Source organism: Crassostrea angulata, chromosome 5 (assembly GCF_025612915.1).
Source record: "Crassostrea angulata isolate pt1a10 chromosome 5, ASM2561291v2, whole genome shotgun sequence".
NCBI lineage: Eukaryota > Metazoa > Mollusca > Bivalvia > Ostreida > Ostreidae > Magallana > Magallana angulata.
In genome coordinates this window covers 389,864-411,202 of record NC_069115.1, presented here as the reverse complement: position 1 = coordinate 411,202, position 21,339 = coordinate 389,864, and the positions used below count along the sequence as shown (strand labels likewise).

At 37.8% G+C, this 21,339-nt stretch overlaps 2 protein-coding genes across 7 annotated transcripts; one reads left to right on the top strand and one right to left on the bottom strand.

Moving 5' to 3' along the window:
- Window positions 1-1,233: 1,233 nt before the first annotated feature.
- Window positions 1,234-2,410, bottom strand: LOC128186208 (uncharacterized). The gene has a single exon (XM_052855995.1). It carries the CDS (start codon window positions 2,249-2,251, stop codon window positions 1,526-1,528), a length of 726 nt encoding a protein of 241 aa, XP_052711955.1. The 5' UTR covers window positions 2,252-2,410; the 3' UTR covers window positions 1,234-1,525.
- A 1,348-nt stretch (window positions 2,411-3,758) lies between these two features.
- LOC128186199 (uncharacterized) lies at window positions 3,759-20,886 on the top strand. 6 transcript variants are annotated; one of them, XM_052855980.1, is made up of 3 exons: window positions 3,759-3,780; window positions 7,438-7,524; window positions 19,436-20,886. In XM_052855980.1, exons 2-3 carry the CDS (start codon window positions 7,490-7,492, stop codon window positions 20,481-20,483), a joined length of 1,083 nt encoding a protein of 360 aa, XP_052711940.1. In that variant the 5' UTR covers window positions 3,759-3,780; window positions 7,438-7,489; the 3' UTR covers window positions 20,484-20,886. The 6 variants fall into 6 exon arrangements, with proteins under 6 accessions (XP_052711940.1, XP_052711939.1, XP_052711941.1 ...); XM_052855979.1 differs by lacking the exon at window positions 3,759-3,780 and adding an exon at window positions 6,488-6,796 and having other exon boundaries at window positions 7,440-7,524; XM_052855981.1 differs by lacking the exon at window positions 3,759-3,780 and adding an exon at window positions 7,032-7,294.
- Window positions 20,887-21,339: the final 453 nt, after the last annotated feature.

Sequence of the window (21,339 nt, the reverse complement as noted above, 5' to 3'; positions counted from 1 at the left end):
AGTCTAACAACTTATAAGTCATTGTATTTGGTTCAGTGTTAAAAAACTTCCTTCCTTCCTTGTTCTAGAGCCGAAGAATCATGTCGAAATCCCGTTTTCCGCACTTCCGTTTTCTGCGAATCAAACTATACACATCAAAGAATAAAGGAGAAATGACATTATTCATACAATAAAAAATGTTGCATGTTTTAGGAAACAATAAATTGTACGATTTCTCTTTTCAGAATAGTAATTTAAGTAATATGATGATTCTTTGTCAAATATATTATTTTTAATCTTATGTGATTTGTGTACATAAAAATGAATGTTAATGGAATTTGGTAGTCCATCTTAATTCATTAAGACCGGGAGCTACAGACCTGCAGCTAGAAAAGGAGATGAGCGTACAATATCTGTCATATCCCCCGCACTCAGGATATTTAAACGACTTATGTACATCTCTTCGAAAGGAATCTTACATTTAAAGATGTGCAGTGGTACATTTATTATATATAACTTCATTATCTGACCATTTAAAACACACGCACTCACCTTTCTTAGTTTCATTTCTAAGTTAAATTTCTTAACATTACAATGTGAAGGTCTCAAAAAATATCTAAACTAGACACTATTGCTATTTGGCATTATTTGTACTGGCCAAGGACATTTGAGTTTTCCAGGTTCAATCAAGGGTGTACGGGGATTTATCCCGGGCTGTTTTTAATTTCCATCCACCTGAGGCCGTAGGCGGACGGGTGTATGCATCGTGAAATTATACAAGTCAAAAATGTTTTATCGACATTCGAAAATAGTTGTTTTATTGCCCCAAGTGGGTTGCACGAATGCCTTATACGCTTCTGTCCTTGAGCACGTTTTATATTCAAAATAAACCGTCACCTTTGTCGACGGCTCAACTAAACATGTCCACATACGTACAAGGAACGACAACTGTAACAGCCTACAATACAGCAGACACTAGCCGATTATTAAGAATTTTTTAAACTCAACAAGATACTTAACGGTATCTTAATTCACTAAAGCAAGCTGTTTACTGTAAAAAGTTGTGCATTTAACATCCGGTGTCTGTTTCATTGGAATTCTGCGCAGTAAGCGATCTAGTTCTGGCCGACAAAAACAACTTAGTCAACGTTCTATTTAAAGATCACGGAATTCCCCAATCAATAGCTACCAACTTTCATTTTGTCTTTTTGCGCAGTAACAAGTTTAGATGATTTACATAGAAAAAAAGCCATATAAACATACAAATGTTTATTTCTTAAATTGACACAAAATCAGCAGTCACACTGCTTACTCAATAGTCTATATAACAAAGCATCATTGTCATTAATCTAAATGAGCAAAATATTTAACGAGGATTAATACTAATATGGTACGTTTGAACATTTACAATCTTTCGATTACAAAATGCAAATATTACAAAACCGGTATTGACCAAATTGGTCACATATGGCAACTCTGTATCAAACAAAAAATGGAAATACGAATTATTAATAAGTTTATATGGATTAGTCCTTTGGTCACGTATTTACTTGTCCTCTTCCTCGGGTCTGGTCGGCGCCATGATGGTCAGCCTGCCCTCGGGGTCACGACACACCTTGACCTGGCTGCAGTCCATGCCCTCGGGTACGGTGAACTCCCGCCTGAAGCTGCGCGACACCCTTATCCCGTCCTCCTCCTTGTCGTGGTCAGCGCTTACGGAAATGATGTTGCCCTTGCGTTTGACGTTAATATGGTCGGGCTCGAACACCGACAGGTCTAAACTCTCCTTGAACGGCTGCCCCGCCTCGGCTACTTGCATGTCTTCGTCCCCCTGGGTGATGGCCTTCGGGACGTCCTCAATCTTCAGTTCCATCTCCTGGTCCTCTTCCTTCGGGATGAAGGGCGCCTCTACAACGTAATGGTTGTCGTGGTCCATAAAGCAGTGCACCTTGCCCTGGTCCACCCCCGCGGGGATCTTGAGGGTCCGGGTGGCCTCCCTGACGTCACGGTTATCCTCGTCCCCGCGCTCGTGGCGGGCCTTGATCCTTACCATCCCATCACTCACCGAAACCTTCACCTCGTCGGGGTGGAATCCGTCCAGGCGGAATGATTTGTGCCATTTCTCCGGGGTTTCTCTCTTTCTGTGCTGCAAGGCGTGAGTTGTCACGGGAAAGCCTAGCTCGTCCTGTAGCATGTAAGACAACAGGTCCCTCATTGGAGTTCCCTGGGCCTGGTATCCGGGTCGGTAGAAGGAAATTGGCAGAAAATCCATTGCGTCAAAATGTTTCAACTGTTTCTCAAACACAGCTAACTTCTTTTTTCACAAATTGCTTTCCACACCGCGGACTGTCCACGATATTTAAAATAAAGCGTCCACTTGCTAGACTTCTCTCCTCTATTCTGGGCTACGCTGTCGAACCTGCTAGAATTTTCTGGAGAGGTGAAGGCCGAATTGAGGGTAAATTTATATTCGCGGTCTCTGATTGGCTGAATTTATGTCTGTATTGATAAACTACGTGATTCATGAAAAAGAAACATCGGGTAAATACTGCGCAAGGGGAAAAAAGAAGGTCTAGGGCAGATAGATGTGCACGATATCAAATGATATAATAAACATTATACAATCACCACCCAATGTTTTCGATCAATGATAATTCATTCGTCAGCTAAAACAATAATTACAACACGGAAGTATATTTTTTCTTTCGATTTAGTTTTTTTTTAAAGAAGGGGGAGTGTTTGTAGTCTGGTTTGTAGGGTATGAACTCACATTCATTAAATAAACAGATGAGAGAGAGAGAGTGAGAGAGAGAGAGAGATGGAGAGAGAGAGAGAGAAAATCTTTCATAATTCTACATGAACGATTGATTTGTCTGTGTATGTTATCGCTGTAAAATGAACATCCTCCATCATCCTCCATTTCCTACAATTCTGTCAGGATTCAATGTCACTAATAATAGACTATGACGTTGGGTTTAATATCTCTCAGTAAAAGATTAATATTTTTGTTTGATTCGTTTGTTGAAAAAAAAATTATTTCAATTTTATTCAATTTTGCAACTGAAAAGTATTAATATAACAAGCCAAAGAACTTGGAATCGTTTTTGAAAATAGTATTTAATCTTTTATTTTCAAGTACATGTACTGTTTTACTATCTTGTCTTAATATTTTATTTAGATATCGACATGATCGATACTGGTATTGGTGATTGTGATCACTTCATTGGTTAATAATTTTATTACTCCCCCACATACTCTACCATGTGAAAAGAAAATCGTCTCCAATTTTCTTTACCCCCCCCCCCCTCAAAAAAAAAAAAAAATTCGACGTAGCTCTGACTGCAAAGTACACGTGACATCTCGTTAACAATTAATGGAGAATTGATGGAGACCATTATGTGCGGTTCTCTGTATATTTTGTTTTGTCAGCATCCCTAAAGCAGTGAATGGCTTTTAATATTTGACACTAACCACCACCCCCAACCAAGAACTCCACCCCCCGGGGGTTTCATTGGAATCTCCTAATCACATATAAACTGCATTAAGTGTTAAACAGTGTTTAAAAAAGATTTTTTTTTCTACAAGCGATGAATTTAAATTCCGAAACAGTTTATCATGCTAGCATATGCTTACACTGATCGATCAATAGAAAGGGAAATGATGAAGGATAATTACCGAGATTTAATAAAACATTATCTGTCAACTTGACTTGCCATAAAGTCCGTGGATGAGAGATCTCGCAAGATCTCGTCGGACGACGGAGACCCCGCTTGTACCATTAGCTAGATCTTCAGCACAAAAGTAAGATACATGTACATGTTTCATCAAAGTTTTTGATGTTTTAAGCTTACAATTTAATATTATATTTATATTGACTATGTCATTTAATGCTGTTTTTTATGGAAAAAAATATCTTCAATTTGGAACAATGTTTCAACAGTTATTTGAAACTAAAAAATATGATTTGAATATGATTGCTTTTTTTAAACTCAACCCGATAGTAGTAAAAAAGAGTCAACTTCTAATTTAGTGAACTTGCCTCTCTCTTCCAGTTACATGCGTATGTACATGTGCATTTTACTTGCGATCCAAGTTTAAAATCTTTATAAATATTTAATCCATTCTATAGGACATTTAGCGCAAGTGTTATGGTTTTACTCGCCCGTTATAAGGGAAATAACTCTAAAGTACACATCAAACATTTTATGTCTAGTACAGTAAACTAGTTTGGAACTGAAGACGGGTATAGCTAAATACCGGATATAACATAAGTCTTAATTTAATGAGTTACCTTGGCAGTTCCCTGTAAAATTTTACAGTTATAGCGAACTCCTATATAACAAATCATTGTTTATAAAATAGAATTTTCATAACGAATTGGTTGAAATTCAAAATCGTCAGTATTGGATATTAATATATTTTGTCAGTAGTTTTCGAGGATTTTATTTGTTGTTGCTTATGATGATGATGTTAATGATGATGAGGATGATGATGATGATGATGACGATGATTATTATTGTACCGGTCGCAAAGAGAAGAAAGATGATAATGTTGTCGATGATGACGATAGTCATTCATACTCTATATGGTTTAACGTAGCTCGCGGGTTTGCTGACGTCACAATAGGAATCGACGTAAAGAGTTGACCGTCATAGTCAACTCATAATTTTATTTTAAAATGACAAATGAGATATTTAGAAGTATAAAAGAAAATATTTTAAAAAGCTTATATATGCGGTTTATGACTGATTATACAAAGATCTATGATATCAAGTGCTGAAAATTTAAAGATGTCACATACATTTTCACATTTTGTTCTATTAAGATAAAGAATGAGTGCGTTAGAACTCTTCCATTTAAAGTCATGTTTTAAAATAGAATGTATGCATTAACTTCGCTTTTTTTTTACAATTATAACTTCCGTAATCTGTACTACCGATTAAATTCTTAAATTTCTTTTGGCTTGAGATACCTGTTTTATTCGATTACTTACTTATAATGTCAGTAGTTGCCTGGCATTTTAGTTTTGCATTGATTGACTCAGAGTTTCATAAAAACAAAAATAGCAATTTTCTGTATCTTTACAGCCTTACATTAATTGCATTTTTAATAACATTCACAATAATGCCTAATAAGCATTAACATGTTCTAAAATGTGTTAAACAGCTAGTCTTGTCAATAAATGCATTTCAATTTTGGTGTTCTAAGAAGTAAGGAAATGATGACGTCAGGCTAACGTCGGAATGAAAATATAAGGTTTTGAGAAATCTTTTAAATCTTTAAAGTTTTTTTGCCAAAAATTGGCCGAGAACACATACTGATATTTTTTTATGAATTGATTCATAATTATCTCCTCTGTTTTTGTGTAGAGTATGATTAATTTCGTCTGAATCGTTTAAAAGTTTGGAGCATAGTTTTGTAATGCGTTTCTCGGTTAAAATGTGCATTTTACTATATATTTCATCGAAATAGCGTTGCTTGATTTTATTAATGACACTGTATTTGAAACACGATAACATTATTACCGCGCAGACGAATCTTAAATAAATTTCAGAAATAAAACTATGAAACCTATGGATCACGTGGACAAATTTTCAAGGTAGGTTTTCTCACAAGCAGGTAAACCCGCGAGCTACCTTAATTTCAAATCATGAGGTTTTGATAACGCTATCAATTTTAACAGACAGTAATGATACTGAGTTCCAGTGCAATTCTTTCACAGAATCTTGTTTATGGCAATAGGTTTTGTTTGATTGTTGCCCCTATGTTGTTTTGGGGGTATTCTTGGCTCTAGGATGGGGGTGATTTTGTTTAAAGAGCCACAACTCTACGTACTTACTAGTGTGTCTGATTGTTACTTTTAAAGTCGTTTTCTCGTTGTTTTCTAGAGGGGGGCGGGGGGGGGGGGGTCAGCTATTGAGAAGTCAATGATCACAACAATTACATGTATGAATTAGAAGACATTACTCTTACTACAGAATCTACAGTACTAACTAGCCCACTCAGTCCGGCGTTTGTCTCTACATGTATGTGTATAAGCTGTTAGGGTTTTTTCTCTGTCTTTGAGGTGTCAGTATTCAGAAAGTTTGGATTAGAGGGCACAACGCTGACTATGGAGTATATAGTTTTAAGAAGTACACACAAGCATATTCCGTCAGACGTACTAAGTCTTTGTCAGTAAGTGTCGGGTGTTCATCACTACACACTACCGGGCCATTGGACTAAGGACAAACAATATCAGACTTTTAAGCCCCGTAAATTCATCGTCAAAGGAGCGACAAGGAGAAATATGTAATCGAATCACCATTTAGGGACAATAAAACTAGCAGCCATGAGGACCATAAATCGCGGGTCCGCGCGTTATTACCGCCCGACAAGTGCCAGTCGAGTGGGGCATATGTGGTCTGAGTCAACAGTGGTTCCGCGGTAGCTGGGCCGACATAGAGAGAGCTTCGAGAGCCCCCCCCCCCCCCCTCTTCTCCACCACAGGCCAGCCGATCTATGTCCGATTTAGAAGCCGCTCGAAGTTTGTTGACTCTGGTGTTAAATCGCGAAATGCATGTCTGTATAACTGTCGATTTTATTTAAATGGAGGGTTAATGAGGGAGTGTGTGTTTCCCCGCCATCAAAGGAAAGGCATTGTTTGACCAGAAGTTAACGTTGGTTTAACGCAATTATTTCCTGAATTCTGTTTTGGTTTCTGATTTGAACGTTTTCTGGGAGCATGTTTGTGAGGTATTGTCCTCGAGTCAACAAGCTGAGATCAGAGTCACCCTAGCTGCTGGCGTTTGAACTGGAATAACTTCTAAAAAAAAAGGTAAACGTTTCAGTCGTCTCGAATTTCGTTTTACTAAAAAGAATTTTCATTAGATGGAATTTGTGAGGATGTTCAGTACGATATTCAGAATTGATCTGGTTTGGAAAAATTAGTCTGCCTGTTAACTTGATCTCTCTCTAGGGGCACAGGGAATTGAGGTAACGGCTCGTAGTCCGCATCATATACAGGATCGGCTTCACGTAGCGTAATTATCGGGTAGATTACGATATGAAAGACAGACGCAGGTCGTCAGAGAACCCAGGGACCTCCGCAAGGTACCGGAAGTAGACTAATTTGAAGAGAGATGCTGAAGATAACGCGCAAATCTCGCAAGGTTCGAGAGAAAGACGAGAAGCATCCTTCAGCCAATTACCGGCTCGTTCACGCATGTTACGTAATTAACCTCCGCCACAAAGATGTCGGTTTCTCGGACTTTAATTTCTGACACAGACAAGCCGTCTGTTGTGGATACGTTGGTCGTTCTGGAGTCGTTTTGAGGTGTCGCCTACACAAAATAACTGATTCTGTTTCTGTTCATTCAAATATCGCTTATACAACAGAGGTATTGGCCTGTCCGCGGACACTGGAGTAAGAGTTAGTTAGGTATCTGTATTGGACACTACTGTTGTTTGTTGTTTCAGAGTCTGGTACCGAACTCCTTCATAGTTTCTCCGGAACTTCTCTGAATCCAAGATGGCGGTCACCGTATCACCCAGAAGACCCTCTAGGTAAGTCTGACTGTGTTATCCCGCATTTATACCATAATTGGGATATCTTTTTACCGCCTTATAAATCTTGGAAGAAAAAGTTAAAAAATGAATTTGATTCATTTTTTTCTTCTTTTATCGTCTTGTAATAATGTAAATGTATGAACTTGTGGTAATATCCATCTGCCTAACCTATAGTTTATAGACTGGGAAATGTAACGTACAGGCACGTAGCATCGTTTCTGAAAGTTGGGGGCAGACTTTTCCCAAATATAATCTTGACATGCAAGACAAAACTTTCTAAAATCTTCAAAATCCTAATCCGGTGAGGAGGGGGGGGGGGCCTCCAGTATATCAAATTCACTCCACATTTTCTTATTTTCATTTCTTTTTTTTACATACCTCCAGAAAAGTGGGAGAGGGGCAACTCCGTGACTATTAAATTTTTCTATGTAAATTCAAGAAAACTGGTTGCTGCGAGAAAAAAAAAAGGGGGGGGGTGTTGACTAGTTGTGAACGACGTAATTTTTTGACACGTTATAAGCATCTTGTAGATTATTACACCTACACAAATACTGTTCTCACTGATGTTTGCTTTATACTAATGCGACGGACAATTGTTAACATTTATCCTCATAATTACACGCGTACCACAATACAATTCCTGGGTGTCAGGGTGGCAAAGTGCACGTGAATCTTGGCGGGTGCAGAAATGCTCGGCTTTATGAAAGCTGGTCCCGCAAAATATGTGAAAATAATGGGGGCCTGGATTAATCTCCAGGGAGGTTCCTTTGATGTAAAAAGTTCATAAAAAGTTTGTGTGAGAAGTGGGGAAATGATGAGCGAAGTAAAAATCTGAATGTGTTGAAATGACTCGGGATCCCAGAATTACATGCATAAATAAAGTGGGGGGGGGGGGGGGTGGTTCACAGTTTATACATGTAGTCCATTAGGATAAATCGTAGCATAAAATCAATAATAAGAAAGACAAAAGAAGAAAGAAAGAAAGAAAGAAAGAGTTTGTCAGAAAAATACAGACTACAAACAGACAGACAATCACACGGAATTTTTAAAGTACTAGGAATGCATCACCTTATGCATACTTGATGCTTTTTTAAACAACAACCAGTCTTTATCACGACTCTTGGGAAGTTTCATAGGAAACTTGGAGTTGTCATTGCTAAAACATCGTTTCCATGCATGAATCTTACTGAAATATTAGCTCCCTGTATTTTCGGGCTGAATCACCCCGCCAGTGTTTGTTTTGGGGGGTGCGGCTGTCTGCATCACACCCCCGGCAATGAATCGCCCCATCAATCTGCCGCGTCACTCGCTAATTGTTCCTCTCATTTTTTCTGATTTATCACCTGATTTTATTCAACATCAAGGTGTGATAAAATCCGAAATAATGGATCTTATCCGAATTCCCAGGTGTGCATCGATAACACACCGCCATTTGTCGGGAAAAGGGCAGAAATGATGTAATGGGGGAATGTAGGTATCCATTTAAAGATTAAAACACATCACAGAATTTCTGTAATTTTACCGAGGAGAAAAATAACAAAGTGAAGTTCAAAACAAATGTGGACTTAATTATCCCGTAAAATCTGACAGGAATTTGACATTATAGACAAAATTGCGTGTTGTGCTAATTGCACCGACGGGCTCATTTTCTACTTGAGCGAGAATTCGCGAGAGTTTCCTTGAAGTTTTCGTGACAGGCGACAGTTATTCCTGTGGGGAGACTCCGCAAACTCTCGCTGGACGATAAATCGAAGTGTGATTAAAGTTAGGGATTCAGGCTGGTCCACGAACTGAGGCAAAGTAAGAAACCCATTTGAAGAAAAGTGTTTAAAAATTTGTTGCCATGGTAACGGAATGCCATGGACTTCCGTATCGAACTTTTCACCCTTGTTTCCCAAATCACGAAATGGAGTTTGTTAAACCGACGAACGCCTTCCGCGCGGGGTAGGTTAATTTCTTGTATTCACGTTTTGTCTGTTTCTTTCCTCTTTTTCTCTTCCTTCCTCATTCACTCCCTGTCTGTTCTCCTCTTTCTTTTGTTCTTTTCATATTTATTTTTCAATCTTTACAAATTACTAATAGAATCGTTTTTAATGAACAAATGAAAAATTACAGTTATCCATGATGATTATTTTATTTTGTATAAACGGTCGTACGAATTCAATTTCAAACTAAATGTATTAAAAAAGACTTGCCAAAACAATTATCAGTTTCGTTTTAAAAATAAACAATGAGCCAAAAAAAAAACATGATAGAGTTTTCTAAATAGGAAGTGATGTTTTGCTGAAAAATTAGTTTTTTTTTCTCTTTCTGCTTTTAATTCTTTTATACTAATTTAGCATTGACAACACCTGCATAATAGATTATGAAAATCATGATAGCAGAAAGATTTCTTGCTACCTCGGCGGAGTTTGCAATAAGAACACTCAGTGAATCGAAGGATTTTTCTCTGCTTACACTTTTTTGTATCTCCTTCAAGGAATGGATGTTCAGTAGGGTCGGGGAAAAGTCATATTAGGGATAGTATATCAGCCAGAAAAAGGGTGGGGGTCAGAAGGTCGGGAAAAATTATATTATAGTCAACTATACGGTTGTCATCGGGGGGGGGGGGGGGGGTTAGATGTTCGATGTGGGACACTTAATTTTGGGGGGGGGGGTCAATAAGAATTTAAGTGCTGCATTCAGTCAGCTGGAATCGTGTCAGTGCGTGATGTTTAGTTGACGGTTATTTACTGTATATAAATCAGAGGACCGATGACAGATCGCCCACAGTCAAAGAGGCCGCCATTGTTCTCACCAACTCGTGTATCATATTTGTTCTACCTGGCATGGACTTGGACAATACTCCGGGAAGTGATTTACGATAATTAATAATTCCCTATTAATGTTTTTGAATGTGTAATGACTTCTTGTCTATTGTCTACCGGGGTGATTTTACGGACAACATCTACAGTTTAGTGAGTGGTGCATTAATGGTATGAGTGGTGCATTATGGGAATCAGTGGTGCATTGAGATTTTGAGTGGTGCTTCGAATACAATAGTTTAGGATAGTGGAAAATTTTAACAAGATGTTAGATTAGTTGTACCATTATCAAATGATCGCATTTAGAAAGAAAGATAACTCGTGCAGTCATAAATCTCTCTCTCTTTCTCTTTCTCTCAGTCTCTCTCTCTCTCTCTTTCTCTCCAGGGTTGTCTCTAAAAATTGAAATAGAAGGAAGAAATGAAAAAGTAGAAGGGGGTCAGGGGGTCTTCCTTATAGCTACATTGTATTTGAAACGCAGTAATAGCAGGGTAATTAAGGCATTTAAGGCGGGTAAATTCCCCGCCCTGGGTCTTAGAGACAACCCTGCTCTCTCTCTCCTTCTCTCTCTCTCTCTCTCTCTCTCTCTCTCTCTCTCTCTCTCTCACCTCAATTGTGCATTTATACATGCACTCACATAATTTTATGCATCATTTTTATAATTTCTGCTGAGCAGCTAATAGAATCTAAACAAATTCTGTAAAAACTCTTTTTGAAGCAAATTACATGAATATGCATAATTCCATTTTTTACGTAGAAACAAATGTTTTATTCATATTTCATTCAAATCATGAAAGGACAGTTATCGATTAAGATTATTGTTGATGCAAACTCTGCAATCAAATTAATGGCAGCGGGAACTTAAAGAGTCTCGTCTGCATCCATTAACAAGATATATGCACCTCTCTACCCCTTTCTCAGCAACTCGGAAAAAAGGCCCCCCTCTGTCATTGAAGAATTTGCGTGGGATGGTCCTTTCTTTGCTGGTTGCTCATTTACTTGTGGGAAAAAATCAACTACTGTATTTGAATCTATAGAATTTCGATCTCAGCAGATGTAAAGATGTCGTTAATTGTCCTTTGGGTTCATAACTGTTATAGGAAGCAGAGTTTAATGTATTTGTAATGAATTTATTTTTTTCCCTATCAATCTAGACCACGTATCTGTAATTGATGATATTAAGTTTTCCTACAACAATTATATTCCATCCTCTTCTCTCTCTCTCTCTCTCTCTCTCTCTCTCTCTCTCAAATCGATAGTAAGTACACAATAAGATAATCATATTGCACCAATTTCAAAATTGAATAGCGTGCATTGAGCATTAGATACCTTTACTGTAAGTTGCCACTGCATCAAAATTAATCAATAGTGCAGTCTGATCGATCTTGCTCAGTAACAGAGTCCAAACATCGGAACCGTTACTAGTGACTAATCAAGTCAGTTTGGGATGGTAGAATCTTTGTCGGACCCCCCTCCCAATTGCTTCACCCTCGGGACTGAGGGTGTGTAATAGTGACGAAGTTGAATGACAGGTTCAGAGGTGTGTTCCTAATGTAACACGTATACATGTATAAGAAATAGAACTGAAATGTCCTCGTCATTTGTCAAAATCAATGAAGTCAACAACACGTTAAATAAATTTTATACCGATGAATTCCTAGGCAGACATTGACGATACGTGATGAAGCTGTCAAAGATCTCTTGACAAATAAGAAACTGGGCCTTCCCGGCTAATTACACATAACATACAAACCCAAAACAGACCAATCAAGTCAATTCGGACATTGAGTTCCTACTTCAAATCAATCCTACAGTAGTTGTTTGTTCTCAACGGGGGAATGTCAGCCATTGGTGACGGACGTTCGTAATGGAGAGAGAAGTCACGCCGGTATAAGGTTGAAATACTTCTGTCACAGATCGGAAAATGGTCCCTTTTAGGATTGCCCCCCATCAACTGTGATTGAAGCTCCGGTTGACCTTTTGACCCCGAGTCATCGATTTTCTGTCTGGGTATGACATCGACTTGTGGGGGGTCCCGGGGGTTTGAGGTGGATTACCTTAAGGCGAGGATAAAAAAGATAATCGATTTCTTGTGGTCAATGAAAATTGGAACAGTGGGTTAAGATTAGAGATATCTTAGAGTCGGCTTACACGGTCAGGTTTGCCTCAAAAGTTACGATACTTAAGCCCTAGTTCTACAGTGTTTACACATCCAGTACACAATTCATGTGTACTAGTTTACTTAGCCGACCCTTTTCCTTGTAGCCAATGAAAACTATTTACTTGATTGTAATTTTTTTTTCAGATGATTGTAAATTTATTTTTCAAAACAGGGTAATCAAAATATTTAAGGAAATCAATACCGGTAAGATGGGCAACGTATATTGAAAGCAATCTTGAGATATATTTAAAAATGAAGTAACCTCGATTTTCCTGTTCGTATTGTTTCACAATAAGTATATACACGCAGTTCACTTGTGATTTTACAACATTTTTCGACATTGTACAATGTACAGTATTGACCCAAGATATCCGTTACATGTGTCGACATTGTACACTGTACAGTACTGACCCAAGATATCTGCTACATGTGTCGACATTGTACAATGTACAGTACTGACCCAAATATCCGTTATATGTGTCGACATTGTACATTAAACAATACTGACCCAAGATATCTGTTACACGTGTCGACATTGTACAATGTACAGTACTGATCCAAGGTATTTGCTTCATGTGTCGACATTGTACAATGTACAGTACTGACCCAAGATATCTGTTACATGTGTCGACATTGTACACTGTACAGTACTGACCCAAGATATCTGTTACATGTCACGACATTGTACACTGTACACTACTGACCCAAGATATCTGTTACATGTGTCGACATTGTACAATGTACAGTACTGACCCAAGATATCTGTTACATGTGTCGACATTGTACAATGTACAGTACTGACCCAAGATATATGTTACATGCGTCGACATTGTACAGTACTGATCCAAGGTATTTGCTTCATGTGTCGACATTGTACAATGTACAGTACTAACCCAAGCTATCTGTTATATGTGTCGACATTGTACAATGTACAGTACTGACCCAAGGTATTTGCTTCACGTGTCGACATTGTACAATGTACAGTACTGACCCAAGATATATGTTACATGCGTCGACATTGTACAGTACTGATCCAAGGTATTTGCTTCACGTGTCGACATTGTACAATGTACAGTACTGATCCAAGGTGTTTGTTTCATGTGTCGACATTGTACAATGTACAGTACTGACCCAAGATATATGTTACATGTGTCGACATTGTACAATGTACTGTACTGATCCAAGGTATTTGTTTCATGTATCGACATTGTACAATGTACAGTACTGACCCAAGATATCTGTTACATGTGTCGACAATGTACAATGTACAATACTGACCCAAGATATCCGTTACATGTGTCGACATGTACAATGTACAGTACTGACCCAAGATATCCCTTACATGTGTCGACATGTACAATGTACAGTACTGACCCATATCAGCTACATGTGTCGACATTGTTGTGATATCCTTAAAACGCACAAAAATATCATATGGTATCATCATGTGATATCATATATATAAACAAAAATGAAAGAGACCAGTAGTAATCCGTTGACGATATCTTGGCTGATGGCGTGCTGCAGTGATCATTGTTAACTCTATTTGTATCATTATTCAAATCAATGCACTCAAGTCCTTGATTCTGAAATAAGTGGGCGGATTTCAAAATACTAATTTCATTATTGCTCACATAAGATCAAGGTATGAGAGTGCATAGGTTAACTGGAGTTCGATTTTGCCAATGCATGTCCTACTTCCTAGGAAGTTAGAATTTGCTATCACTTTTGCATTCAACATCAAACCATGTACAATGCAGGTTAACTGCACTAGTTGCGATATCCATTGATTGAATCAGATAGTGTGTCTTTATTGTACTATGAAAAGATATATCCTTTGATTGTGATATCCTTCGATTTTTCCGGCGAGTGTTCTTGTGATGTATTGCTAATCGTCAGAATTTGTTTTAGTCTAATTTGTTTTGATTTATTTATCATTAGCAACAAAGAGTTGAAAGAAGAAATGATGTCTGAAGTTTGTATTGTTTGTCAGTTTCTTTGTTTGATCTTTATTTAGCTGAAGAATCTCATTCTTGTTCTTAGTAGTGAATGCTTCCGGTGCCTGACACGGGCATTGGTTTAAGTTTACTTCTTATGTTGTCGTCAAAGCTTCTCAAGTCGAAAAGACACTTCCCTTCCGCTTTGTAACCAGAACGGAAGTGACGTCATCTTTTACCATAGCGTTTCGTGAGTTCGATATCTATCAATTGACTCTACATAACACTTACATGTAGTCTGACGGTAACAGCGAAGGATTCGGCAAACCTATGCCATCTTGTCATTTCATCTTTAGCAGTGCAATGAAGATGTAATTCAAACAGTTGAAATTCAATTGCTAATTTTCCTGTTGATAACATTTTGAGTGAGATATCGACACATATCTATTCGATGCAGATCTCATTTTGAATTTTTTTGTGATTAAACATTTTGAGTGAGATATAAACAGTTATCTAAGAAACATGGCTATCGTCTAATATTTGTGTATTAGTTTTGAATGAGATATCGGTAGATATCTATAGATGCAGATATCAACTATATATTTCTGTTATTTTACACTTTGAGTGAAATTTCGACAGATATCAATCAACAGGTGTACTGCCCATGCGCCTACAGGGTCCAGATGTCTGTTTAAGCTATGATACGCGGGAATTGACGGTGTATGACAAGAAGAGAGAAGTTTAAGTGCATGTCTGTCTGATCTTGACGAACTATAGAAGTCCGGGTACTTTTCCTCCGATTCCAGTCTCCATTCTTTGAGTTGTTGTTTTTTCTCTTCAATCAATAGAGCCGACACATGCAGCTAACGTTGTGTAATCACCAATCTCCGCTGTGTATTGATTCCAGAGAATACACCATTCAGGGGAGTAAACCCTCCCCATTCAAACACCCTGTCCCGACAAATCGTTTTGTTTTGATATCATTCATCCTGTTAAGTTCAGTTAAAACCCTCTCGCTGATGGTCTCGTGGCGCAAACACGGCACACAAACTCGCCGATTAGCGCGAGGGACTTGCACCGATGTTCACGCCGACTGTCAACACATGGTGACGCCGGAATCGTCAAGATATCTGGCAGACATATTGGTTTACAAACCGGCGCCATGACCCGCCTTGTTCCGCCTCGTTAACGACCTTGAGATAAAAGAACAAAGGAAAATAATATGCATTGTCTTTGTTAACCGTTGTATATGCACCTAGATTGTGTAGCACTGAGCGACGATTTGAGGAGTACTGTGCAGAAGCCTCATGTTGATTTCTTCTGATCTAAAGCGTGATGTCAGGAACCATGACGACACCGGCGGAGAAAGTGAACGAACCGGAAACACAAAAGAGTTCCGATGAAGAGTGACGGTTTCGCGGCCGTGTGTTGATATGAATATCGATAGTGACATCGGAAGTCATGGAGAACCTATGCTGAGCGGATGATTAATATATAATGAGTTTAAATCATGTGAGAGTAATTCACTGTGTTTTGTTCACACTTAGGTTCAGTTGGACTAAGTTTTCTTCTAGGAATTTGAACGTAAGTCTTAAATATATGTACTCGGCATTAAAACATTTTTTTTAATCAAATAAGTATACGTACTTTTTTAAATCAAGATTGTCATTTCTAACAGAAATAAAGATACATGGGGCTGCTACTAGAAATTTGTATTTCTGTGAAAAAACATTATTTACTTATTTTTTTTTTTTTTTTTTTTTTTTTTTTGCAAAGACCAATTATTGCAAGATGAAAAAAATGAATTTTTTCATTTTCTTGATTAATGGTTCGTGAAATGATTAATATTTAAATACAGACCCTTTGAATTAAAAGGCATGTGTACGCCCGTTGTCTGACGGAATTCAGTGTTTCTATTTATGGACCGTTATATCAGGATTGTACTTTTTCCTAATTTTTGAACAACGCCTAAACTTGTGAAATTTGAGACGAAAACTACAGATTGAGTTATAGATACTCTTCATATGTTTTTCGCTTTAATAGTTTGTTACATAATTATTCATTGTCTATATTGTCTTGTTTAATCAGTTTAAATATAAATTTTACACTTTTTGTGTGTATTCAAAGAATAGAGAGATTAAAACTAAAAGCAAAACACACGAAAAGATCGGGAAATGACACTTACTGTGTCATTTAATGGTTTCAAAGTGAAAACAAACCTCTTTCATTTCATGCCCAGAGAATAATTCTGACACAGAGACGACATCGGCAGACGTATATACTAGTAGTCCGTTCACTTGGAAATGAACGCACCTACATCTTTTTCTTTGCATCAATAATACTTATTTTTCAACTCCAAAGCTTGTACATGTTGGCCATTGATTGCTATAATACTAATTGGATTTGGCTGTCATACTCATCTTAAATCGTGAAACAGATTGTAAGTATTAACAGTTCTTTGACTCGCAGCATTTTAATTAATAATTTACAGGAAACTAGGTATGTCTTTCCAATTAGATGATTTTATTTCTGTGTCATTAAATCATATACGGAGACATTTATCATCTATATCGTCTATCTCAATAACCCAAGCACTTAAATATGCTCTGTTTAGATGATTTATTTGAAATGCATACCCTTGGTCTTTACAGATTAATAAAAAAAAAATTCATAAAGATTTTGTAAATTGTTTAAAATCTTTTCGGCATGTTTTGCATATCTTGTATTATATTTATTTAGTGCGTATTTATCGACAAAATAACTTAAATGTTAGAACCGATAACGGTCAGGATCCGTGCTCTCACGGACTAAATTAACCTGTACTTTGCCTGTATTCGAGATTTTGAGCGTTGATTGGGGATATTTAATTAATTAACAGCCGTTGACTATCGTCATTATATCTGATATGAATGGGACTGTGGCTATAGGGAAGGAACAATCATATCTGATATCAATAATAACAAAATGATATATATATATATTCAATACATCAAAAATGTCCGCGCAGAGAACTAAAATATAATGGTGTCTTTTACAATTTGCTGATAGGCCTATTCATGTTTCAAAACAATTTTGTGAAGGACATAAGGTTAGATAAGGAAGAATTGCAAAGTTGAATTTTAAAATAAACAAAACTAAGACTAAATTCAGTCAAACGACAGTAATATTTACAATTCTAAATTCAGTCTTCGTATTAACTTTTTTGGAGTTAATATTTGACTAGTAGGAAAGAGATCAAATATGAGAGAGAGAGAGAGAGAGAGAGAGAGAGAGAGAGAGAGAGAGAGAGAGAGAGAGAGAGAGAGAAAATATATGCCGAAAAAAAGGAAGGGCAGACATTAATATTCCAAACCCGACATTTCGATATTTCATTCCTCTGTGTATCTAATCGATCACGCTACTACGATTTATTTGTCACAGGGCGAATTAAACGGAATAATTTGAGATATGGCGCATCAGATAATGTCTGGCACGTCGACATTATCATCGAGTAGTCATCGCTTGCATTGATAACGATGATAATAACTCGGCTACTGGTATGATCAAATCTGATCAGGAAATGCAGGGCTTGTTTTAATCACGGTTACAATTACGTAACGAAATCAAGATTTAATAAAGCAGTGTACGGTCAAATACACCATTAAATGCAAATCAATCCCTCTCTCTCTCTCTCTCTCTCTCTCTCTCTCTCTCTCTCTCTCTCTCTCTCTCTCTCTATTTCAAAGCTGTTGTCAATACCTGGGTGTATAAAAGTTTAGAAGGGATGAACATATCCCGATCTTATTTCCCTCATAAATATTCGGTTAGCTCGTATTGGTATGTTGTGGGATGAATTCCAAATTCCCTCACATTACGGTAGTCAATCCTTGTTTTAAAACTCATCACGGGGTCTCAATAGAACTCAGTGGTTATCAGCTCAATAATTCTTAATATTTCATAAAGTTAAACACAGGGGTCGCCAGCGGGCTTTGTGTAGTCAGGGTATTTAAACAACAGAGCCGGGGAGAAGTTATTATCAATTAAAGGGAGAATGGCGCAAATCTATTTATCAGCGACAAGACCCCCTCTTTCCTGTCCATTCTTCTCTCTCTCTCTCTCTCTCTCTCTCTCTCTCTCTCTCTCTCTCGCTCTCTCTCTCTCTCTCTCTCTCTCTCTCTCTCTCTCTCTCTCTCTCTCTCTCTCTCTCTCCCTCCCTCTCTCTGTCTCCATTCTGTCTTCTTGAAAACTGAATGATTGTTCTATACTACCAAGTTTCATTGTTGTCCTCTAAATAGTTTACACATTGATATCTAACCAATATTTCGCCCAAACCTAAGTTACAATTCTGCTGTACACGAATTGGATACATTGATAAATACATGTATCAGTGTCATAAAGACGTACTTGCAGGACCATTTCCCAAAGATACCGGCTCGAATCTACCTTGCGATACAAACGCAGTAATATTTGTTTTTGTTTCAATTCCATTTCAGCAAGTTTTTTTTTCATTTTAATAACCCTCCTCAATGTTTTTCTTGTTATCATTTTAATGGAGATTGACTGTGTATGATTTGTTTATCTTTGACACATATTGAAAAGGTCACAAGATAAAAAAAAAAACCACGTGGATATCAAAGAGGATGAAAACAGGTTAATGATGGCGGATTCGAGGCTGTTCAGAGAAATAGAGTCTTTTGATTCAATCTGATGGAGTTTAATTAATATCCTGTATCTACTTACTGTACCTGTATTTCAACAATACTTGATGATGGCTACAAAACAACTTGATGCACCCAAGGGCTCGTGTTCTGTGATATCGAGCAGAGATCTGTTACCCACACCGCTGATTAAAGCTCACTTAGATTTTTAGAAATTAAAGTCGCGAGATCAATACTAAAGTCACCTAGCCAAATCTCTGATCAATATAGGGATACGTTTTATCAGCAAAGAAAACTTTCATTAAATGGGGTGTGTTGTCATCTGTCAAAAGTTGTCAAAATGGTCACCATGTCTCTTTCTTATTTCAGCTTCACGCCGCTGGTCCAGAAACCACGACCTCATACGTCACTTCCGCTTCATCACCAGTCGTTTGCAGCGACCCCTAGGATCCGTTCGGCGGTGATGACGATGCCGAGATCTCACGTGAGTATCGCGAGATTCTACGATTGGTCGGAGGACCTAGGCGAGTGTGTATCCGTGTCCAAGTTCTACAGAGACCTCGCGGTGGCGTCACAACGACACGACAAGGTCAAGGCCAGAAATAAAGGCGGCGCGAACCTTAACCCGGGGCGCATGTTTCTACGTGACAAAGCGGGACTCACCAAAGGGGAGAGGGAGATCATTGAGGGGATTTATCGAAACCGCGGAGATGTTCCGAAAGAAGCTGACAGCGTGAAGTCATACAGTTTCAAGGACGAGTGGGATTTTGTTCGAAGTCACAAAGACGCTTGGATGATAGGAAAACAGTTACAGAAGCAAGGAATAAAATTTGATCCAAGCTTGCACCTGAAAGTTCCGGAGTACTTGTTCTGTCGGTTACATGAAAACAAATCCAACTCGCCGCGTGAGTACTGTAAATTCTGTGAAACTAATCATTTACACGACTCGGATTTTGATAACGTGGAAGAATGTGTTCACCGGAAGTCTAAATATCCGTCTGCGCCACCTACCACCCCAGACGCAGACGGGCGGGAATTTGAGTTTCCTGAAAATGTTCAAATAAAAAAGAAACTGATCACCCGGGCTAAGTTGGAGCAGGAGAAACATGGAATCGAACAGAGGAGTCGTGTTGTGAAAAGCGTGGACGAAACGCTGATCAACGGTAGGTCACGTGACAGAGCCGACAAAAAGAAAGTCTTTGTGAATGTGTTTTTACCCAAAATTCCATCAGAGGCGACAAAAGACTGTTCTTTGATTGTGGACAGCCGAACCAATAGTTTTGTGACGAACTACAGCAGAAGTGGGGCAACGCCCAGAACATCTAAAACCAAACAGGATTCTGTGAACCCGGTGAATGCAACTACCCCGCCATTAAAGACGCACCACGTGACTCAGAGTCACGCCGAGGGCGAGTGAAACGTCATCAGATTGTTTGTGTTTTAATTTATTGGATACATTTGTATTTATTGTGTTATTTATTACACACACTGTTGTGTTTCATCACTTGCCACCGTGTTTAATTAATGTAACGTTCTGTACGTCTTGTGTGAATGTTCCTACATATCGTCTAGATGATGATGATGATGATGATGATGATGATGTGAAAGTGATTATTAAAAATCAAAGATATCTGAATTTTATTTCATTGAAACCGGTTGATATGAACTTATCATTCAATAATGGGATTAGCGTCGATTGTTCTACAATTTTTTTAAAAAGATCATTAGGTTTGTTTCATACTAGTCTTAGGAAATGTTCTGAAAATCGATATCTAAATAAAATTGATTAAAAAGGAGTTTGACCATGTTTTAAATGAAATTGACGTTTACAATACATGTATGTATGTTTCTATCGTAACAAACCATACGTAGTAAAGAAAAGCTAACGAGTGTGAACTTTAGATAAAAGTATGTTTCATAGTCGTAGTTTGTTCTGCATATAATCATCTATGAAACCTTCTAAAATAAGATGCGTGTCCAGTTACTTAAAAATGAGTGATTTTCCAGTTTTGAAACGTTAGTACAAGGAAATCGATTATTTGCCAAAACTTAAAAATATGGGTTATTTTTTTGCACATGTTGACCACCGAGCAATATGGTTTGGGTAAAAGACTTTCTCGATAAGTCCTGAGATTGTAATCAAGGGTATTGCAATCTTCAAAATTAGTATAATATAAGCAAGCACCTGGTTTTTTTTACTGAAATTTATGATTATTTTATGTTTTTAAAAAAGGACCTTGACAAACTCCGATGCTAAGCAATGTTCGATAACC